Source organism: Cynocephalus volans, chromosome 1 (genome assembly GCF_027409185.1).
Source record: "Cynocephalus volans isolate mCynVol1 chromosome 1, mCynVol1.pri, whole genome shotgun sequence".
Lineage (NCBI taxonomy): Eukaryota > Metazoa > Chordata > Mammalia > Dermoptera > Cynocephalidae > Cynocephalus > Cynocephalus volans.
Genome location: NC_084460.1, coordinates 83227941 through 83250287, shown reverse-complemented (window position 1 = coordinate 83250287; position 22347 = coordinate 83227941). Strand labels below are relative to the sequence as shown.

Here is a 22347-nt window from a genome sequence, read left to right as displayed (position 1 = left end):
TGGAGACTGAGAGCTTTTAGTGGCAGTTCCTTGGTATTTGTATGCACTATTTGCTTTTTGCATAATGTTTCACTTTTTATGTCATTTGAGAGATTCCCAAATGACATATGTGGGAGAAAACAGAAAAGTTGAATGTTAAAGTTTTGTTGTTATTGTTTTTTAAATAATAACATACATTTGGGGGGGGCATTTTACACATTTCACTTGGAACCACATGTCAGAGACTAATAGCTGGCCACTATTTTTCTCTAGATCTTCTAGAATTGTTGTAAAAAGAATATGATCCAATTGATTAAGACAGTCTGTTCTTTCATTGTTGCTGGCTAGCCCTAGCTCACCCCAAGGTTTAAAAATATCAGTTGCTGTGAATGCTGATTTCCATTGATCTTTTGCTGTGCCTGCCTGTGTTCACATTTAGTAGGGAACACTTCCCAATGCAACCACCATTGGTTTCTCAGCAAGTTACAGGTAAGTGTGCTTGAAGACATATTCCTCTAATGGAAGATGTGTGCTGTACCTGCAGATTGTTCTGATGAAAGACCCAGAGTAGATGAACTTCAGCATGGAGATCTTTGTTGGAAAGCTCTGAGAGTTGTGTGATTGTGTTCCATCTTTGAAGTTTGGGCTTTGATCAGTCATGATAGAGACAAGTATGTGTCATCTAAAAGTTAAACTAGCCACTGGGACCGGGGAGGTACAGGCAGAGAAAAGCCCCAGAAAGCACTCCCACTACCCACGTAGAAGACAGGACTAAGCATCACCCACCGTGACTGGCATGGCACAGGCAGGGAAAAGCCCCGGGCAGCCTTCCACCACAAGCACAGAAGGCAGGAGCAAGCACCATTGTGACCATGAGGCCCCACACAACTTCCATGGAGGTTGTCAACAACAGCCACTACCTCAGCTTCTACCACCGCAAGGATGGCTTATCACCACAGTAGCAGCCACAACCACCAGGCAGGTGGCCCACCAGTTCTTGACAGCATTGACACAAAGAGAGTCACCAGAGGAGACCGGAAAAAGAAGAGTAAGTCTTTCTCCTCAAAGTCCACTCCAGAGTAACGGAAGAAGCAACTGATCTACCAGATGACCAGAAATCAACATAGAGATAATAGAGGTACAAAAAACCAAGAGAATATGACACTGCCAAAGAAACATAGTAATTCTCAGGTGCCAGACCCTACAGAACAGGAAACTCTTGAGATGACTGAAAAGGAATTCCAAGTAACTATCTTAAGGAAACTCAATAAGAGAAGACTCAGTTAGACAACATAATGATCAAGAAAAAATATCAAGGATATGAAGGAGGAAATTTACAAAGAGATTAATACCTTTAAAGTGTGTAGAAGAACTCCTGGAACTGAAGGATTCATTCAATGAAATAAAAAAACACCACTGAGAACTTAAGCAGCAGATTAGAGTAAGCATAAGAAAGAATCTCTGATCTTGAAGATGGTTTTTATGAAATAACCCAAGTATATCCCCACCCAAAAAAAAGAGGAGAAAAGAATTTTTTAAAATGAAGAAAGTCTAAGAGAGCTAGCAGACAACCATAAGTGCACAAACATCCAAATCATGGGCATTCCAGAAGGAGAGGGGAAAGGTAAAGGCACTGAAGATCTATTCAATGAAATAATAACAGAAAACTTCCCAGGTATAGGGAAAGACACAGATCTTCAGATCCAGGAAGAACAAAGATCCCCAAACAGATTCAATCCAAACAGATCATCTCTGAGACACATTATAGTCAAACTGGCAAAGCTCAAAGACAAAGACAGAATCCTAAAGGCAGCATGAAAAAAGTGTCAAGTCACTTATAAGGGAATCCCCATCAGACTAATAGCAGACTTCTGAACTGAAACACAGCAGGCAGGAAGAAAATGGGATGACATATTCAAAATACTGAAAGAGAAAACTGCCAACCAAGAATACTATACCCAACAAGGCTATCCTTCAGAAATGAGGGAGAAATAGTGTATTTCCCAGACCAACAAAAACTGTGGGAGTTCATCACCACATGACCAGTCATGCAAGGAATTCTCAAGGAAGTCCTGCTTGTGGAATCTGAAAAACAGTAATCCCTACTATGAATACACAAGAAAGAACAAACCCCACTGTTAAAACACTATCCTTATGTGCAGATGACATGATCTTATGCATAGAAAAACCTAAAGACTCTACCAAAAAACTCTTAGAGCTGATTAACAATTTCAGTAATGTTGCAGGATACAAAATCAACACCCCAAAATCAGTATCATTTTTGTTCTCCAATAACAAACTAGCAGAAAAAGAAATCAAGAAGGTAAGCTCATTCACAGTAGTCACCAAAAAAATAAAATACCTAGGAATCGATTTAAGCAAGGAGGTGAAAGATCTCCACAATGAGACCTACAAATCACTGCTGAAAGAAATTAAAGAAGACACAAAAAGGTGGAAAGACATTCTATGCTCTTGGATTGGAAGAATCAACATTGTGAAAATGTTCATATCACCCAAAGCAATCTACAGATTCAGTGCAATCCCCATCAAAATACCAGTGACATTCTTCACAGAAATAGAAAAAAACAATCCTAATACTTATATGGAACAACACAAGACCCCGAATAGCCAAAGCAATTCTGAGGATTAAAAAAAAAAAAACAAAAAAAAAACAGCAAGAAACAGAACACTACCTGACTTCAAATAATTATACTACAAAGCTATAGTAATCAAAACAGCATGGTACTGGCATAAAAACAGACACACAGACCAATGGAACAGAACAGAGAATCCAGAAATCAACCCACATACTTACAGCCAATTGATCTTTGACAAAGGCAACAAGAACATACATTAGGGAAAAGACTGCCACTTCAGGAAATAGTGCTGGGAAAATTGGACATCCATATGCAGAAGAATGAAACTAGACCTGCGCCTCTCACCATATACCAAAATCAACTCAAAGTGGATTATAGACTTAAGTATAAGACCCAAAACTATAAAACTACAAAAGGAAAACACAGAGGAAACACTTCAGGAAGTAAGACTGGGCAAAGACTTTGTGAATAAGACCCCCAAATCACAAGCAACAAAAGAAAAAATAAATGGGAGTATATCAAACTAAAAATCTTCTGCACAGTAATTGAAGCAATCAATAGAGTAAAAAGACAACCTACTGAATGGGAGAAAACATTTGCAAACTATACATCCAACAAGGGATTAATATCCAGAATATGCAAGGAACTCAAACAATTACACAGTAAACAAACAAACAAACAAACAAAAAACTCAATTAAAAAATGGGCAAAGGAGCTGAGTAGACATTTTTTGAAGGAAGGTATGCAAATAGTGAACAGATACTTAAAAAAAATGTTCAGCATCACTAATCATCAGGGAAATCCAAATCAAAACCACATTGAGATATCACCTCACCCCAGTTTTACTGGCTATAATCAAAAAGACAGTAACAAATGCTGGCCAGGATGCAGAGAAAGAAGAGCTCTTCTACACTGTTGGTTGGACTGTAAATTAGTACAGCCACTATGGAAAACAGTATGAAGGTTTCTCAAACAACTACAGATAGAACTACCACATGATTCAGCAATTCCACTTCTGGGTATATACCCAAAGGAATGGAAATCATAATGTTGAAAGGATACATGCACTCCCATCTTCATTGCAACTCTATGTATAATAGCCAAGAGTTGGAACCAACCTAAATGTCTATCAACAGATGACTGGATAAGGAAAATGTGGTGCATAAACACAGAGAAATGCTACTTAGCCATAAAAAAGAATGAAATTCTGCCACTTACAGCAACATGGATGAGCTTGGAGAAAGTTATATTAAATTAAATAAGCCAGGCACAGAGAGAAAAATACCACATGTCCTCACTCATAAGCGGAACCTAAGAGAGAAAGAAGGAAGGAAAGAAAGACCACAGTGGTGTGTTGGACTTGCAGAGGGAGAGAACAGACGTAGGGTTGCTGGGGGTTTGGGTGGGGGGAGAGGGGAATTAAGGAGAGTTGGGTGGGGGACACAGGGAATAATTGCAATTTGAGGTGGTGGGCATGCTGATAGTATTGATCTTATCACCACATCTTGGGCACAGATGCTCTTGGTCAGCTCTGTGCCCCATGAATATGTACAATCAATAAAAAAAAGGTTCAAAAATTGCTTCTAACAACAACTACAGCAAAAAGTTAAACTAGCAAAAACCTACATGTAATGGAGAGGTTGGCTGCTTAATAGAAACAACCCAAGGGCCGGCCCCATGGCACACTCGGGAGAGTGCAGCGCTTGGGAGTGCACAGGCGCTCCCGCCGCGGGTTCGGATCCTATATAGGAATGGCCGGTGCGCTCACTGGCTGAGTGTGGTGCGGGCAACACCACACCAAGGGTTGCGATCCCCTTACCGGTCACAAAAAGACAAAAAAAAAAAAAAAGAAACAACCCAAGAAATTGTATAGGTGAGATTGAGGGGTTTGGGGAACACCCAATGCTCCAGTTGAAGTAACTGCAATTAACTTAGGGTAGCAGGGTTAGAATATGATGATAATTGCAAAAAATGACCAAATCAATTAGCCTTCCTAAACACCACATGTCTGAAGAGTATGATAACAAAAAGAGGATACTCAGTGTGGAGTCATTACTTTGGCACGTTTTCCTCGCACTATTCAGGGGTAGGGTGGGGGTAGAGACTGAATCCGATGGATGGAAAATTCCAGTCACCAGAGAGGGAGATTCAGTTGTGGAGCAGGTGTGTTATTTTAATCAGGTTTCACCATGGCCTAGATGAAATATCCCTCAGGATCTTTCTTTGCTCATATCTGATTTTGTGCCCATGAGTGAACATTCCGGTTTCTAATCCTGATAACATGAAAGGGATGCCATAGGTCTGACCTAGGAAAGCATTCCCAATGGATGAGTAAATTGTCATGACTGGTTATACACCAGCCTTTTGGAAATTCTTTGATGTGAGTTAGACTCAGTGGATGCAAACAATTCTGTGGGGCCTGACCAAGCTCATGCCCAGACTTCTAAAGCTGAGTGCCAGCCCCTGGGGAAGGGGAGCAGTCAGGCTTCCAGGGAAGCCACATAGCTCATCCCATCAGCAATGGCCCAGTCCCAATTAAATCCCCTGGGAGGGGAGACAATCTAGAGAAAGGTATTCAGGGAAGTCATCAGAGAAGTCTGGCTGCAGGCCATGGCCCTGATACTTCAGAGGAGTTAGGAACTCTAAGATGGATAGGACAGAGACCTACTGAATGGAACTGCTATCCCATCCAAAGATAAGGTCGGAGCTTTCAGTATGGCTGACTTATGGTGGGCATCAAGTCAGGTCATGGAATACCTTTCCTCTCTGCTCAGCGGCCATATTGACCCCTGGGTCTGGAAAATGGATGGAATTTCAGGAAAGAAGTAAAGATTTATCAGGTCTATATTTGTTTCAAGCCATTTCATGGCTCCTTAATCATAATTTGGTAACTTGCTTGTCCTTGAACTATCATTTGGACCAGAGAAATGTGATCTCTGATTGGTCAGTGTCTGAGTCACTTAGTCACCCTTGAGACCAAGGGTACAAATGCCTTCATTAGAACAGTTACCCAAAGAGAAATTAGGGTAGCATCTCCAGAAGAAGGATGTTTGAATTTGGTAGGAGTAGGGCTAATGATCTGAAGGTGGGAGAAAACCATAGCAATAACATTTTCTGTGACTTCAGGAAATATTTATGGACTGGACATCAAGATAGGAATATTGCAATGTTATCATCACTGCCAAGACTCACTAACTTTCTCAAGAACATACATTTGGGTACCTCAGCTATCCCATAAGATTTACTTTACCTGACTCCCATACTCAGTGTGAGGATGTGTTATCTTCCTGACACTGTCCCCACCATTATACTCTTGGCTACATTGTACCACCACTCCCTATATGTCGTAGTCTTTCACAAAACCCTAATACAGGGGTTGTTTATACAGGGTGTATCAAAAAGCTCATGGAAAGATTTATATTATCTTTTAATTTCATTTTTCCACAAGCTTTTTGAAATACCATTGACCATGCATACAGTATTCAATCCTGTATTCACACTAACCTTTGAGTGCACTTAGAAAATATCTGAAATCTGAAATTATGTGACTATACCTCTTTTTCAGAAAAGAGGTCATATTGTAGCTTGATGAATTCTCATTAAATACAACCCAATAATCAGAACCCAGACCAAAATTAATGATTAATGAAATTAAGCACATTTTCATGTTTTTGGACTATTTTGATATTGTCTTTTGTAAAATATCTGTTCAAGTCCTCTATTTTCTGATTTGGTTGCTGTCTTTTTCTTATTGATTTGGAAGCGTTTTTTTAATATATTCTGGGTACCTTTGTCCATCAGGCTGTTTTCCTGTGTTTTCTTCTCTACCCTTCTTTTATTTTTCACCTTTAGATCTGAAATATCTCTGGAATTGATTGTTATGTCAGATAAAGCTCAAGATACATTTTTCTCCCATATAAATATCCAATTGACCCAATGCTCTTATTTCTAAGATGACATAATATTACCCAGGGACCCTGTTTATCAATGACACTTTTTGCCTCATGTCCTTTCTCGTGTCTTTATTGGAGGATTTGACATATAAAGATAGAATAGTACATTTCATTCTATCTATGGATATAACTTTTTCTTCAAGCTATAGGGGAATGTTGAAGAATAAAAGTGGTCCTGACTTTGCATTGTCTTAGTCAGGATACAAGCTCAGCTACTATAACAAAGATCTAAATATAGCAGAGGTTTAAACAGCACAGAGCTTTACTTGTCTCTCATCTAATGATTTAAGTGTAGCAGCCTAGGGCTGATATGGTGGCTCTGTGGTATCACAAACCCATGCTCCATCTATCTTTTTTTTCTCTGTTACTCAACACATGGTCTAACTCATGGTCTAAGATGACTGCTCAAATCTTTGTTACCATATCCTCATTCCAGTCAGCATTAAAGGGAGAAAAGAAATAAGAGACCAAGTCACTTCATGGTAATTATGACCTAGAGGTTGATCACATTACTGCCACTTTTAGCCCATTGGCCAGAATTTTGCACATGGGCACATCCAGTTGCAAAGAAGGCTGAGAAATGCAGCCTGGAGCAGGGTGGTCATATCCCAGCTGAAATTCAGGAAATGTGTTACTAAAGGAAAAAGGAGTGAATATTTTTTGGTCGACGGTTAGTAGTTTTTGTTGTAATACTCTTGTCCATCATTCTAGGTTTTCCCTCAGTGTTCTCAATGTGATACAGACAAACCTAGATACTGATTACCTTAATGCAGACCTCTATCTGGACAGTAATTATCACTTGACCCTCTTTACAAGAAGGTCACTAGTCCCCCAGCAGCCTAGAAAGTCTTCCTGAGTTGGGCGGTTGGTATTATGTCTGCTTTGGGATCCTCTCATCAGAGACTGTTTAATTGGGAAAGATGAAGACAGTCACTTTTACCAGTGAGACCTGGAGAGTTGGATCACCTCTCCACCATCAGCCTGCAAGATGGTGACAGAGCCGAGATTAGGATCCAGAGTCTTTCTTTTCCATCAGATGCCCTTCCCACCACATTAGGTGTCCAGCAACAACTGTCACAATAGATGATATTTTAGTCACTAGTTATTTAACTTGACAGATGTTCATTGAGTCCCTATCATAAACCCACATCTGTGGGAGGTACTAGAGGGCAAAATCCATGGGTGGAAAGATAAGTACTTTTCATGTGAACAGTTAGAGAAAAACAACCACTTTTTACTTATCACATGAAAATATGAAGTGAGCTCCACAAGCATTGTGCTCTGTGCAGCTTTTACCCTATAGTCAGTTCAAGGGGTGGTTGATGGTCAGAGGGAGTGAGTGTGTTTTTAAGAAAACCATTTGTGTTTTCCAAATATTATTCCCTAATTAAGGAACTAAATGCTGATAGTGCTATTTTATATGTAAGGGCATTTATGTTTAGTCACAAAGTAAATCAAGAAGAGAATTATTTTAGGATCCAGAATTCCTTTAGCCTTATGTTCATTTATTTTTTTCTTCTGAATCTCATTCGATGAAACTTTGGTTTTTAAAGATACCCTCAGAAAGCAACTTGTTCAACATTCCTTTGGTTGTTTTCTCAAGTGTAAATCTGATGGGTTATTCCTCTCATCAATGATCCCTGATTGCCCTAAAGATTAATCTCAAACTCCTCAGCCTGGTGCACCAGACCGTTCACAATCATGCTGTTTGCCTCTCCTGCCCCTCCTGTCACCTTCCCACCCTGTTTCCCCACATACCTCACTCCAGCTGGACTAACTCTTTACAACTCCCCAAAGGCATAGAGCGCCCTTCACCTCTGTGCCTCCACAGGCTGTCCACTCCTCACCTTGCCACCACCCAGCCATCTCCTATTCAACCATTAGGTCCCAGCTAAAACATCACCTCCTCCAGGAAGCTTTCTTGACACCCCCAAGACTGGATTAGGTGCTTCTTCCTTACTTGATTAGCGCCCTGCACTTTGCCTGTCATGGCCCTCACCAGCCCATGCTGCTAACTCCCTGTTTGCCTTTAAGTCTCCCAAACAAGACCAAGAGTTCCCGCAGTTCTCAGATACAGTGTAAACAGGGGAGGGCCTGTGCTTCATCGCTGTACTCTGAGAACTTAATAAATATTGTCTGAATGAATGAATAAATGACTATAAATGAATGAATAAGAAGTCACTTATTATTTGTCACTTTCTTACATTTTCTCAGAATTACAGCCGGCCCCTTGTGATGGCATTAGCCATCCCTATTGCAGTGAAATTCCTCCACAGAGGCAACAAGGAACTGTGCAGGAATATGTCTAACTACCTGTCCCTGGTGGCAATTACCAAGGCCGATCTCCTAGCTGATCACACAGAAGTTATAGTAAAGAGCATACTCCAAGGTACGTTGCAAAGGCTGTGCTTGGGGACATGTTTTATGTGTCATTTAAAAGTATTTTCATAAAGCATTTATGGTATGTGGAAAGTGGGACCTAGACTATTTAGAGGCAAGCTCATTTTCTGCTTTGCTGCTAGTTGACTTGTGAACATGCATAGGGTCGCCTGGGCTGGTTGAGACTGTGTCTCTTCACCTGGCAGATGAATTATTTGGGTTCATTAGATGAGTTGTAAGCTTCTTTCCAACTCTACTTCTCTCAGTTTGGAGAACTGCATTTTCTATACTGTTGCTTACCTTGTCCAACTATTAGCCGTGGAAAGCTCATCTCTGTGTACTGAGTGGAATGTGTCCCACTCCTCTCAGTGGCAGATGGAGAACCTCTTCTTCATTTGGTTTCCAAAAGAAAGAAATGTCTTTTGTTAGATAAGATACACCAGAAAATGTGTAATGACTTCTTAAATGTGAACATGATTTGGGACTGATTTACAAGTGTGTTAGTACTACCATAAAAAATCAAATCAGGACACCTCTGCTAATGGTTCCAACATTTGAATGAAAAACAAGGTAAAGTTAGTCCACACAAAATATTCTTTTTGTCTTCTCTTTTTTTCTTTCAGTTTCAGATCTATTAGAAACCATGCATTTTTGAATTTGGGGCCAGAGAACGATATATGGTATTATTTGATATGCATCCAAATGTCCCATGTCCTCATTAATAAAAATGCACGTGGTCCATGACTACATCAGCCTACATTTTACTGACACAGTCCCCCACGTGCTCAGGTTGAGCATTAACCTCCTGTAAAGTGCTCCCTGTCCAAGTACTTCTTAGGGTTCCCATGTCCTATGTGTGTTGCCTTCCCGAGGCACGCAGACCAGTTTGCAAGCCTATGCTGCTATTCTGCTCAGGCTTCTTGCACCGCATGCTACGGTGCTGTCCTCCTCCACACCCTGAGCCCAGCAGACTCAAGGCTGCTGCTGGGAGGTCCCAGGAATGGACTCCACTCAGGGGACTCCATGCTGCCCTGCCAGGCCTGCAGCCTCTGTACCTTTGTGCTGATCCACCTGAAACTTTGAGAGCCACCAGTCCTCTGCCCACCAATTCCATGTGGCAGCCTGTGGCAGGATGGAAGAGAATGCCAGTCTTTCTTCTTGGTGTTATATGTTGGTAGAGAGGCCCCAGAGCAGGTTTCTTGGCTCCCAAACTATGTTATCACATATGTAGTAAAATAGATGGGTCTGTTTTATCTAAAACTTTCCTTTTCCTGTACTCAACTCTCCACCCAGGGGTCAGGGTTACCAACGTATTAGTTTTCCAGTTTTAAAAACGCCTATTACCTGCCAAGAACTAAGGTTTTGTTCTAAGTGAAGCTCATTGTACCACACATTCCTAAGGAGGGGTCTTAGCACCATCCTCAGACTTCTGACCAGCCACCCCAATGGTCAGCCAGATGCCCCAGTGTCTGAACTCCAGCATGACAGTAGAAGTTTGTCACTCAACCTGTGCTCCCCTCTAAAGACTTGTCATTAATAATACTAGTCAATGTTTTCATTTCTAATTTCCTTTGACCACAAAATTAAATTGCTAATTACACTTTTTACGTGATATTAAGTTTGCTAAAAGTCCAGAAATGCAATTATGCTTTTTTCACCACCTTGTCTATGTTCTTGGGACAGATTTTATAGGAATTACAAGCACTTATACATATCACACATTTTAAAACATAACGGTCAGACTTGCAAGTAACAGATTTATGGGGGAAAAAAAACTGGATTATCTCTTTACAGCTGCCAAGAACTTAGCTCATCTATTTGGTTTTTTTTTTTTAATGCTTTTTCAATGACAAAGAAATCTTTTGAAACACAAAATATACTTTCTAATTGTACTATAAGCATTTGAAATAAGCAAATAATTTGGTTTATTTGATTTGACGCTATGGAAATCACCATAAAATGAATGGTTATTTGACTTATACAAAGTTGAAGTAACATATTTCAGGGTTTACGTTTTTAGGACTGATGTGACTGTAAAACTCCAATATCACTCACACGAGCCCATCACACATGATTGACAAAACAGAAGGGATTTGCTGTCTGAGTAGTAGCTGTTCTACTCTGCAAATCTTTGCCTTACATCCCCTGCCAAACAGCCATAGAGGTAATCGTTGGGATTTCTTTTTTCATTACCTATAATTTTTCTCCCCTTTACACTTTCCTTCTTGATTTGCAGTATTCTAATCTTTATTCTCCCATATTTCTACTTCTGCAAAAAGCATTGAATGCTCATCCATTCGATGATGACAGTAATAATAATAACATTAGTAACTACCATGGCTAAAATTGATTGCATGCATTCTTTATGCCAGATATGATATTAAGCCATTTATACCCATTATCTCATTTAATACCCGCAAGAATATATAACGGATGTCAGATTATTATCCCATTTTACAAGTTAGTAGTATTTTAAGTAGCAGACACCCCAGGCATAAATGGCTTGATGATGAAGAGGAAGAAGAAAAGAAAGAGCAGGAGGAAGAGGGGAGCAGAGGCAACAGAGACTCGTCAGTGGCGCGCATGACTGGAACGTCCGTGAGCTCTCAGACTTCCCACGTGGCTCGGGTCAGTGGTGGTCATTACTCAGCTCTGCTGCTTGTGGATGGGTTTGACTTTCATTCTCCACGGCGTGGGCCTCTGCAGCTTCCAGCTCACGTCATTGTGAATACCAAGTAAGCAAAAGATAATCCACAGTCTCATTCTCTCTATTGGACCTGCCACTGACCACACGACAATTTCTGAGCCAATCCATCATTATTGCCAGAAGATCAGGAGCCACCTTGGAGCAGGAGAACCTGCAGGTGGTCAGCTGTGGCAAAACCACATGGAAGGGGAGTAGAGGAGGAGTAGATCCCCAGGAGAGACCCAGGGCTGGTGCCCACAGTGGTGTGAATGAAGACTGGGTACCGAGAAAACACACACGCCCACCGTAACATTTTGTAGATGAGCAAGCTGAAGCTTAGAGAAGTTAAAAAGCAAGATTCAAACCCTGGCCATTTCACTCTAAAGCCTACTTTTATGATTGAATCTCAGCGCCACCAAATAGTCGTCTTTTTATCTTTCTGAGCCTCTGTTTCCTCATATGTAAATACAGATAGTAAGACATTTCATGAATAATGGCAGAACATATTTAGCTTCCAATAAACAGTAGCTAAGATGGTGATAATGATAATCATGATTGCCTCCCTATATTTGAATCCCTTTAGTGCCAGCGAACTCACTATTTTCTGTGACAACTTCTGGACAAATCTGAGTGTTAGATATTTCTTCCTTTCGTTGAATTAAAAGTTCTTTCGCTGGGGGGCTCCCATTTTTGGCTAAGACCCTCTCCTTGGGCCGTAAACCCTAGCTTCTCTTTCACGTGACAAGCTTTCAGGAACTAAGCCACTACTCTCACATCTTACCACTCCATCCCTTTGCACACCCCTCTTTCCTTCCCCAGGCATAACATCCACAGATTCCCTCTCAGGGTATTCAGATGACTTGATCTGCATCCATTTGCTGGATGTACCCTGTCCCCTCCTTCTTTTGCCTCCCTTGAATAAGCTCTGGTTTGCTGGTTGGCATCACACAGCCTGCAGGCAATGGCTGACCGTAATATGCCAGGTTTGGTCTTGCCTGCAAGGACTAAAATGGATTTATCCCCATTGCAATGCCATGTCTACCGTAATGTAACCTAAAATCAAATTCACTTTCTTGTCAGCCACACAATCACACCTTTGACTTCTGTTGAGTTTATTGTCCACTAAATCTCCAAATTTGTTTTTGTTATTTATTTATTATTATATTTATTTATTTATTTATTTATTAAAATTTTATTTTGTCGATATACATTGTGGCTGATTATTGCTCCCCATCACCAATACCTCCCTCCCTTCTCCCTCCCCCCCCTCCCCCCCAACAATGTCCTTTCTGTTTGCTTGTCATATCAACTTCAAGGAATTGTGGTTGTTATATCTTCTTCCCACCCCCCGTTTTTTTTGTGTGTATGTGTGTGTGTGTGTGTGTGTGTGTGTTTGTGAATTTATATATTAATTTTTAGCTCCGACCAATAAGTGAGAACATGTGGTATTTCTCTTTCTGTGCCTGACTTGTTTCACTTAATATAATTCTCTCAAGGTCCATCCATGTTGTTGCAAATGGCAGTATTTCATTCGTTTTTATAGCTGAGTAGTATTCCATTGTGTAGATATACCACATTTTCCGTATCCACTCATCTGATGATGGGCATTTGGGCTGGTTCCAACTCTTGGCTATTGTAAAGAGTGCTGTAATAAACATTGGGGAACAGGTATACCTTTGACTTGATGATTTCCATTCCTCTGGGTATATTCCCAACAGTGGGATAGCTGGGTCGTATGGTAGATCTATCTGCAATTATTTGAGGAACCTCCATACCATTTTCCATAGAGGCTGCAACATTTTGCAGTCCCACCAACAATGTATGAGAGTTCCTTTTTCTCCGCAACCTCACCAGCATTTATCGTTCAGAGTCTTTTGGATTTTATCCATCCTAACTGGGGTTAGATGGTATCTCAGTGTGGTTTTGATTTGCATTTCCCGGATGCTGAGTGATGTTGAGCATTTTTTCATATGTCTGTTGGCCATTTGTATATCTTCCTTAGAGAAATGCCTACTTAGCTCTTTTGCCCATTTTTTAATTGGGTTGCTTGTTTTCTTCTTGTAAAGTTGTTTGAGTTCCTTATATATTCTGGATATTAATCCTTTGTCAGATGTATATTTTGCAAATTTGTTTTTTAATACAAGTTGTTTTGTAGTATATTCAGCAATTTCTGCCATACTCTATGTGTGGAGTTGGGTTTTATTTTTTTGTTTTTTTGTTTTTGGTTTTTTGTGACCGGTAAGGGGATCAGAACCCTTGGCTTGGTATCATCCGCACCGTGCTCAGCCAGTGATCTCACCGGCCATCCCTATATAGGATCCGAACCTGCGGCGGGAGCACCACTGCACTCCCAGTGCCACACACTCCTGAGTGAGCCACAGGGTTGGCCCTGGAGTTGGGTTTTTGAGCCTTATGTAAGTGCAGTTAACCCTTGAACAATGTGGGTTTGAACTGCATGGGTCCACCTATATGTGGATTTTTTTCAATAAAAAACCTTAGAGTATCAATAAATACAGTAGAGTACTGTAAATGTATTTTCTCTTCCTCTTAAGAGCATTTTCTTTTCTCTAGTTTACTTTGTTATAAGAATACAGTATATAATAATATAAAATACAAAATATTTGTTAATTGACTGTTTATATTATTGATAAGGCTTCCAGTCAATAGTAGGCTATTAGTAGTAAAGTTTTAGGGGAGTCAAAAGTTACATGCAAATTTTTGACTGCTAGCAGTGTTGGTACCCTAAATCCCTGTGTTATTCAAGGGTCAACTGTGCTTACTTTTAACGTTACCCTTTTTCTTAGGAGATTCAGCCCATTGCTGCAGCATGCCAAGATCTTATTGAATAATGTTTCTTCCATCTCAATATACCTGCAGCTCTTCCAAGGTCTTTGTCATCTGTAAATTTTATGAGCAGAGTCACTCTGGTTTTCATTTTAAAACAATGATAAAAAAGTTGACCAGATGGGACCAAGCCAGCCTTCTGTTGTATCAGTGGTGTCTGCCCCTTAGCTGACTTTGTTGGTATTATTTCATTGATCATATATTTTTACAATTGTACTATATGTATGTCCATCCCTGATTCTAAACCAGATGCCTCCTTTATGCTTATAAGTTAATTATGAGAGACTTAGTCCCTGAAGGCAAATATTTCAGTAGTTCCAAGCCAATTTTTGCTACCTCTCATTATTAATGTTTATATAGAAGTAATGTTTACTTTCACATTAAATGTAAATACACATTCATTTTATTCAAATTGTTTAGACGCCATTTGCCTGTTTTGTATTCTCTGAATTCTGCCAGTGAGAAGGAAATTGTAAAAGGTCTTTCTTTTTGGAAGAAAGATAAAAGGCATGAGCGGAGTGTTGTCTTGATTCATATTTGAGAGGTAAGGGGATAGAAAACCTGAATATATCTATATCAAATAACAGGATTTTAAAATCAACCTACCCAAAATTTTTTAAATAAAAAAAAACTGTCTTATTACAGTTTTGTAGGCAAATTACAACAAATTTTCAAGGTATAGATATTTACGATTTTATCTAAACTTTTTCAGATAATTGAAAAAGAAGTGCATTCTCCAATTAATTATACAAGGCTAGTATACCTGTGATATCAACACCAAAGCAGTATGAGAAAGGAAAATACAGGACCATCTTAATTATGAACATAAAAGCACAAATTATAAATAAAAGTTTAGCAAAATGACTCTAGCAATGCTTAAAGAAAATAATAGGTAATATTTGATGAGTACTAACTGTACACCAGGTCTGGTCTTTTCATTTATATAATTATTCCCCAATATTTTGTGAGGTGGAAACTATTGTTATCTTCCTTTTATAAAATGCTAATGATGAAGTTGAATTCATCCTAGGAATGCAAGGATGGTTTAATATTTAAAATGTAATTTATCACAGTAAAAGACTAAAAGGAAAAAAATCATGTGATCAGTAAAAGATCATAAAATTTGGTATCCATTCATGAAAAAAATTGCAAACTAGAAATTTTTGAGAATTTCCTTAACCTGATTATATTATATATAACCTCTTAATCAGGTTAAGGAATATATATATTTATTTATTCAGGCCATATAGATATACATATATATATATATATATATATATGTAAAACACACACACACATACACATATATGTTTATTGCTGAAACAGTAGAAGCATTCATTTAAGGGAATGAGACAAGGATGCTACTATAATATCTACTTCTGTTTTGGCACTAGAATCTCTAGCCTAGACCATAAAAATGAATGAAAGTTATAAGAATCAGAAAGGAAGTCCCAAAACAAATGCTATTTCTAGAAAAGATGATTATCTGTAGCAGAAAATCCAAATATAACTTGCCCTCCATATCCACAGTTTCTGCACCACAGATTCAACCAATTGCAGATCAAAATATTTGTACAATACTTAGAGGAAAATAAGTATGTGATTTTTTTTTTTTTTTTTGCAAAGAGCTTGGAAGTCATGCATGTTACTTTTGAGAATAAAATTGTAAAACTTTATTGAAAACAACTGAATAAAGAAGAAGCAAATGCAGCAATGTACCATGTTCATGGATGGCAGAACTTGATGTATCAAAGATGTTAATTCTCAATAAATTTAGTAAAATTTTGATAAAATATGAACAGAGATTTCTATGAAAAATAACAAACTGATCTTAAAATTCACAAGGTAAAGAAGAACAGATAGCCAAAACAATTTCACAGAAGGTGAACAAGATGGGAATTTTGGGGGGGGAAGAGGAGGAGGTAATTTTCCTACCAAATATCAAGACATTGTAAAATCATAGTGATTAAGACAGTGTAGCACTGGTGTAAGAACAGACAAATAGCCCACAAAGTAGAATAGAAAGGCAAGACACAAACCCATGCATACATGGAAATTGAATAGAGTCATGCACCACATAAAGACATTTTGGTCAATGATAGACTGTATATATGACAGTGGCCAGGAGCAATGGGCTATTCCATATACCCTACTCTGTGTGTAGCAGGATATATCGTCTAGGTTTGTGTGACGTTCACACAATGATGAAATCACCTAACAACACACCTCTCAGAATGTATCCCCGTCGTTAAGTGATGCTTGACAGTATGGCAGGGGAATCTTTGCAATGGAGATGGATAGACTAGTCAATAAATGGTTCTGGGAGAATTGTCCATATTATAACATACATAGATTAATTTTAGGTCGAATAAAGACCCAAATATAAAAATCAAAACATCAAATCTTTTCATTAGTAAAATTCAAAATCTGTTCATGACTTAAAAAAGAAAAATCTCCCAGCAAACTAGCAATAGAAGGAGGCATTCTTGTTCTGATAAAGGGTATCTACCAAAAAAACCCTAGAAACCTAAACTAACACTATACCTAATGGGGAAATATTGAATGCTCCCCCTTGAATTAAAAAATAAGGCAAGGATGTCACTCGGGTCATGAATTTGTTTTCTGCTTAAATCATATCAGCAGTAATTTGATGTTTTGTAACATCAGAACCATTTCAGAGGAGAGAGTTGTTTTCCAGTGCTCCTGCATAATTCTCCAAACTCGTTCTTTGCCATACAAAGATGGGCTGTAATACCTGTCCATTATTGGAAGATAAAAGCACAACCAATGTTTAGTGTAGCATGAGTTAATGTACCTTTAACCAGAGAAGCTGACAATATTATTAAAGACTCTTAAAATGAGGGTATCTCCAACTTTAGATTATTTGAGGGCTTGTAGGGGAGCCCTTTCAAATTTTGATTGCAGTGCACGCCATCGCTCTCAGATCCAAAAGCAGTGATGTCTCTTTTTTGAATCAGTGATTATAATAAGGAAATATTCCTCTCCATTAATATGCCTTTTACATCGTCCTCTGGCACGAGTCACCAAATTACCTCAACTGATTTGAAACTTAAGTAGAAAGTCTTGGAAAGAAAATCTAATATTGCCTCAGCAAGAGTCCACATTCCTTTCTGACTTACTGGAATATCCTGGAAAAGACTGTCTAGTTAATGATGATAAATTCATCTCATTTATTTCTCTATGTGAGACAAAATTCAGACCACTGATAGGTGAGCTGTCTCAGAATAATGGAGATTAAAAAAATTGATCCCCTATATATTATGACAATAGTAATATGTACCACATAGGGTGGGTGAGCTTTAAATAGATGAAGCATCTATACTTTGCACAATGGTAGGCCCATAGTTTATCAACAGTTACTGTGATTCTTATCATCATCATCATCATCATCAGTGTTGTTGTCATCATTAATTGAGCATCTGCCATATACCAGGTCCCTATTGAAACATTGGAGGCAGAACCATATTTCTTTGTTTCATAATCCCTAGGGAGATGCTTAGCCATTAAAAATTTATGATACAATTATTCTTAAAGAAAAAGTTTTAGGTTTGCTGTATTACAAGTTGTTAGAAAAAAAATTTATTAATCAAATATTCTAGGAAATAAACTACTAAGCAATATTATTAAGAATATTCAACCTGAACACTAACACATATAGGGAAATACTAAATATAGTGTTGTAAAAGGCAATCCAAATACGAATCAATGAATAGAGACATATCTTGGGACAGAAAAGGGCCTCTTCTGAATTGTTGACCAAGTCTTGGCTCTGAAGGAAGTCAGAATTTGCACCTTCTTGATTTCACCAGCAGATGTCGCTGTGAAGTACAATAAGGCCTGTACAGAAGTGGACATCCATGTGCTGAACTCTGAAAATGACTTACCCACAATGTAAGAGAATCCTTATATTCATTTATTTGTTTGTATTTCTGTTTATTTGCTTACATATGTATGAATTTGGGGGGAGATTATTTTATTTATTTTTTATTGAATCATAATTGATTATACATATTTTGGGGTTCAACGTTAACATATGTTGATCAAATCAATATTATTAGCATATACATTATTACAAGTTGTACTTATTCTTTATGCCCCTTGTCCAATCTCTCCCATCCCTCTCTCCCTCCCACCTCTGATAACCCTAGATTTCTTCTCTCCAACTGAAAGAGTAACGGTTACTCTGTTGATTTGTTGCCTGGATGATCTGTCCAGTGCTGAGAGGTGTGATCAGGTCCCCCAATATTATTATAGAGTAGATGCTTCTTCTAAAAGTTTACATGGTGGGTGAAGAGAAACATCCCCCTCCATTCGTTGGTCTCCATTGGTGACCCTCCAAGCGACAATGCACTTGAATGGCTGGCAGGCCATCTGCACGGCGGCTGGGGCATCTAGCTGCTTTCGCGGCAGCCATGGCTATCACAGTGGCAGTGGTGGGCTATCCACATGAAGCAGTGCTCCTGGCATGCTACCTGCCTGGCTGTGAGAGGAGGGTTGGTCCCCGTCTCCATACCCCAGAACCCTGGGCGGGCCCTGTGGCAGTAGCAGCATGCTTGGTTGCAGGAGGAGGGGTCGGTTCCTGGCTCCCTCTGTTTTTACATTCCGGGATCTTGTTGTGGAGCAGTGAGTGAGAGGGGGAGAGAGGAAGGGGGAAGGAAATAGGGTGGGAGAAGAAGGAAGGAGGGGGAGCCTCGTTGAGGCCTATGGCATACCCTTCATTCCTGCAGGGGAGACCAGAGGGCTTCCAGTGGTGGTTTGGTCATTGCTGGGCTGAATGCAGATGTCAGAGGTGTGCGGCTGAAATCCTCAGCCCCCCCCCACCACCCTGGCTCAGAAAACCATGGGGCTTCCAGCAGAGGTTCAGTAGTTGTCACTAGGCTGGTTGCAGACATTGGGGGTGTGTGTGGCTGAAGCCCTCTGCCCACCACTGCCTTCACCTGGGAGCCCAGGATGTTTCCTGTGGCAGCTCAATGGTCATTGCTGGGCTGATTGTGGGTGTTGGGGGACATGGCTGAGACCCCTGGCCCTCCCCCATCCCTGGATTGGTGGACCAAAGGGCTTCTGGTTCTTCCAGGTGTTATAGGTGTTCTTTGTTGAAGTGAGACCTTTACTAGTTAACATCAAACTTCGTCCCTGGTCTGTGGGTATTTTTTTTTTCTTTCAGATCTGTGTTGGATTATTCACTATTCCCCCCACGTAAACTTTGCACTGGAACTAATTTGTTGTCCTTTGCTTACTTCTAATATGTGGGATTTTCCTGTGAGGACCAGCACTTGAGCCTTGTGGTTAAGCTAAATTGTTGCTTTGCTGCTATTCTGCTGATTCCCTGGGGAAGACTTTTTGTGCAGCTCAGGTTTTAATGGTTGACTTTGTAGATACTTCTGGATCTGGTGAAATCCAGTGCACCTGGCTTGTGTAGAAATTCTGGTCTGGGCCTGAGTCTTCTCAGCAAACTGCATCCCATGCAGTTCTACATTCCTGACCAGTATCCTCTGAGTGGTCCTGTGCTGATTGGGGGGCAGATCAGCTCTCCTTGCTGTGCCCCAATGTCCCCTGGTGGACCCATCTCCCCCACTGCCTACACTCCAAATAGTTCCCATGGGACGGGCTGTGGGCCAGTTCCTTGTGATGACTCATTGGCCTCTGAGTGGCTCCTTTTCTCAGTTGTCTGTGGCACCTTGCTCCTATGTGGGTCTTGGGAACCCTGTTAGTGGTCTTGCTGGTCTGAGGGCCACCAAGACCCTCTTCTCTCCTGCTGCCTCCAAGCAACTTCACCCGAAGGGCACAGCTGTGGCTTTTGCCAGCTCTTGCTCTGGGTGCTCGCCAGGGCCAGCCTGGAAGTGGCCAGGATTTAAAATGGTGAGAGCGTCCTTTCTTTCTCTCATTCTGGCTTCTCCTGCCTTCATGTACTCTGTAGGTCTCTCCTCTTCCCCTGAGCTCTAGCAGCCCCAGCTTGGCTGTCATTGCTTTTTAATAGTGGTAAATTGGTTGATTTGTGGGAGAGAGTGACACTGGTGACCATCTTTTCTGCCGTCCTGACTGGAAGCTACCTGCTTATGCATGTATGTTTTAATCCACTGGGAACAACTTGGAAAACATTTTTTATGATAATTATTTTATTTCAAGTACTATTTTATGGTTTAGAAAGCTCTTAATGTACATTTTCTGCTTAATAAGTCTTCAACAATGTAGGCAAGTCTTGTTATCCCTAATTTCTTGGCTAATTTGGAACTCATGAAGATTAGTTGACAGGCCTGATGTCTTACAGTTATTAAGTTAGTAGGTGATGGTGCCAGGACCTGAACACTGGATTTGTGACCCCATAGCCCAGCAGCTGTTTTCTACACTCTGGATTTATGAAACTGAACACAAGGATCAGTAATGAGAGCTTTCACGTTCACTGAATCTAAGACTGTGTAAATGAATATGCACAAGTACTTTGACCAAGACTCTCAACTTTAAGAGTGCTATATCTTAAGTAGCTAAAAAGGCAATTCTGGAAACATTTGGTTTTAGTAAATGTCTCAAAGAAGAGCGTCCTAATATAAGATTTGACAAGAAATGTTTGTTTGCAAATCTAATTCATTTTAAAGTCAATTAAGTAATTGTAAATACCAAGCTCCAAAATTCTATGATGTACATATACTTAGTAGTCAAATGTTCTGAAAACATTTTAAAGGAATTAATACTTAAAGGCCTATTTATATTGTAATGGATAAAGAAAATATGTTAATTGTGTTTTGTTCATGTATTATTTCTGCAAAAATGTTGTTCTACTGGACACACATACATATGTAGTAGAGTGAGGGTTTCTGGGATCTGAGACTTTCAGTGCTAATGCTGGGACAGTCCCAGGCAAGCCAGGACAATTGGTCACCCTAGCCCACACAAGTAATATCTAATATATCTAATATAGTTTATATTAGTTACACAGACATTTTTCACCTAAGTCACTTTGCACAATTTTTTTACTATGCCATAACATGGCGGTGCCCTCAATAACTATTCTGACAAATGAAACTGTGTTCCAATATGATAAACTAAGCCAGCATGCTATTTCTTCTTAGACATTTTCTCTCAGTTTTACACATTTCTTACTTCCTCCTTTTGCTGATACCTATATATTCTAAAACTCACTAAATGCTGTTGGTTAGTAAAAAAAAAAGTCCAACCTGAGAATTTGTAAAATGTATCTTCTGATTACAGGCTATGAGTGCTTTGAAGAGAATAAAGTGCATGGTCTTTTTAATTAAAAAATTTTTTTTTTAATTCTACTAGATCAGGGTTAGATTGGGTGGTCAACCAATAATGGATCAAAGAAGATAGAAGTGGGGCCAGCCCCATGGCTCACTCAGGAGAGTGCGGCGCTGGTGGCGTGGGTTCGGATCCTATATAGGGATGTCCGGTGCGCTCACTGGCTGAGCGTGGTGCAGACAACACTGTGCCGAGGGTTGCGATCCCCTTACCCTTACCGGTCAAAAAAAAAAAAAAAAAAAGATAGAAGTGTATTTTTTCTTGAATGTAAAAGAAGTCCAGGGGCAGGCAGAGCAGGGCTGGCTAGGCAGCTTCACAATCATCAGAAAACCAAGCTTTTCTACATTGTTGCAGGGAATCTCACAGTTTAAGATGGTTGCTGAAATTCCAACCATCATTACCACATTCCAATCAGACAGAAGGAGGAAGGGAAAGAGAATAGCATACAGTACTTCAGCACCGGCCAGAACTGAATTATGTGGCCACACCTAGATGCAAGCAATGCTAAAAAAAAAATATAGACTTTACTCTGAGTGGCTGTATGTGCCACTAAAACTAGATTTCTGTTACTTAGGCAAAGAGAGAAACTGGATATTAGGGAATGACTAGAAGTTCCTGAACACTTATCCAGATT

The 22347-nt window shown here is 39.8% G+C and overlaps 1 protein-coding gene across 2 annotated transcripts in view; it reads left to right on the top strand.

Annotated features, from left to right (window-relative positions):
• Positions 1–22347, top strand: part of VEPH1 (ventricular zone expressed PH domain containing 1) — a 214706-nt gene that overhangs the window by 29413 nt on the left and 162946 nt on the right. For both annotated transcript variants that reach the window (XM_063104466.1, XM_063104456.1), the window contains exon 3: positions 8744–8918. In XM_063104466.1, the coding sequence (XP_062960536.1) occupies positions 8744–8918 (175 nt within the window). The remainder of the gene's footprint in view (positions 1–8743; positions 8919–22347) is intronic.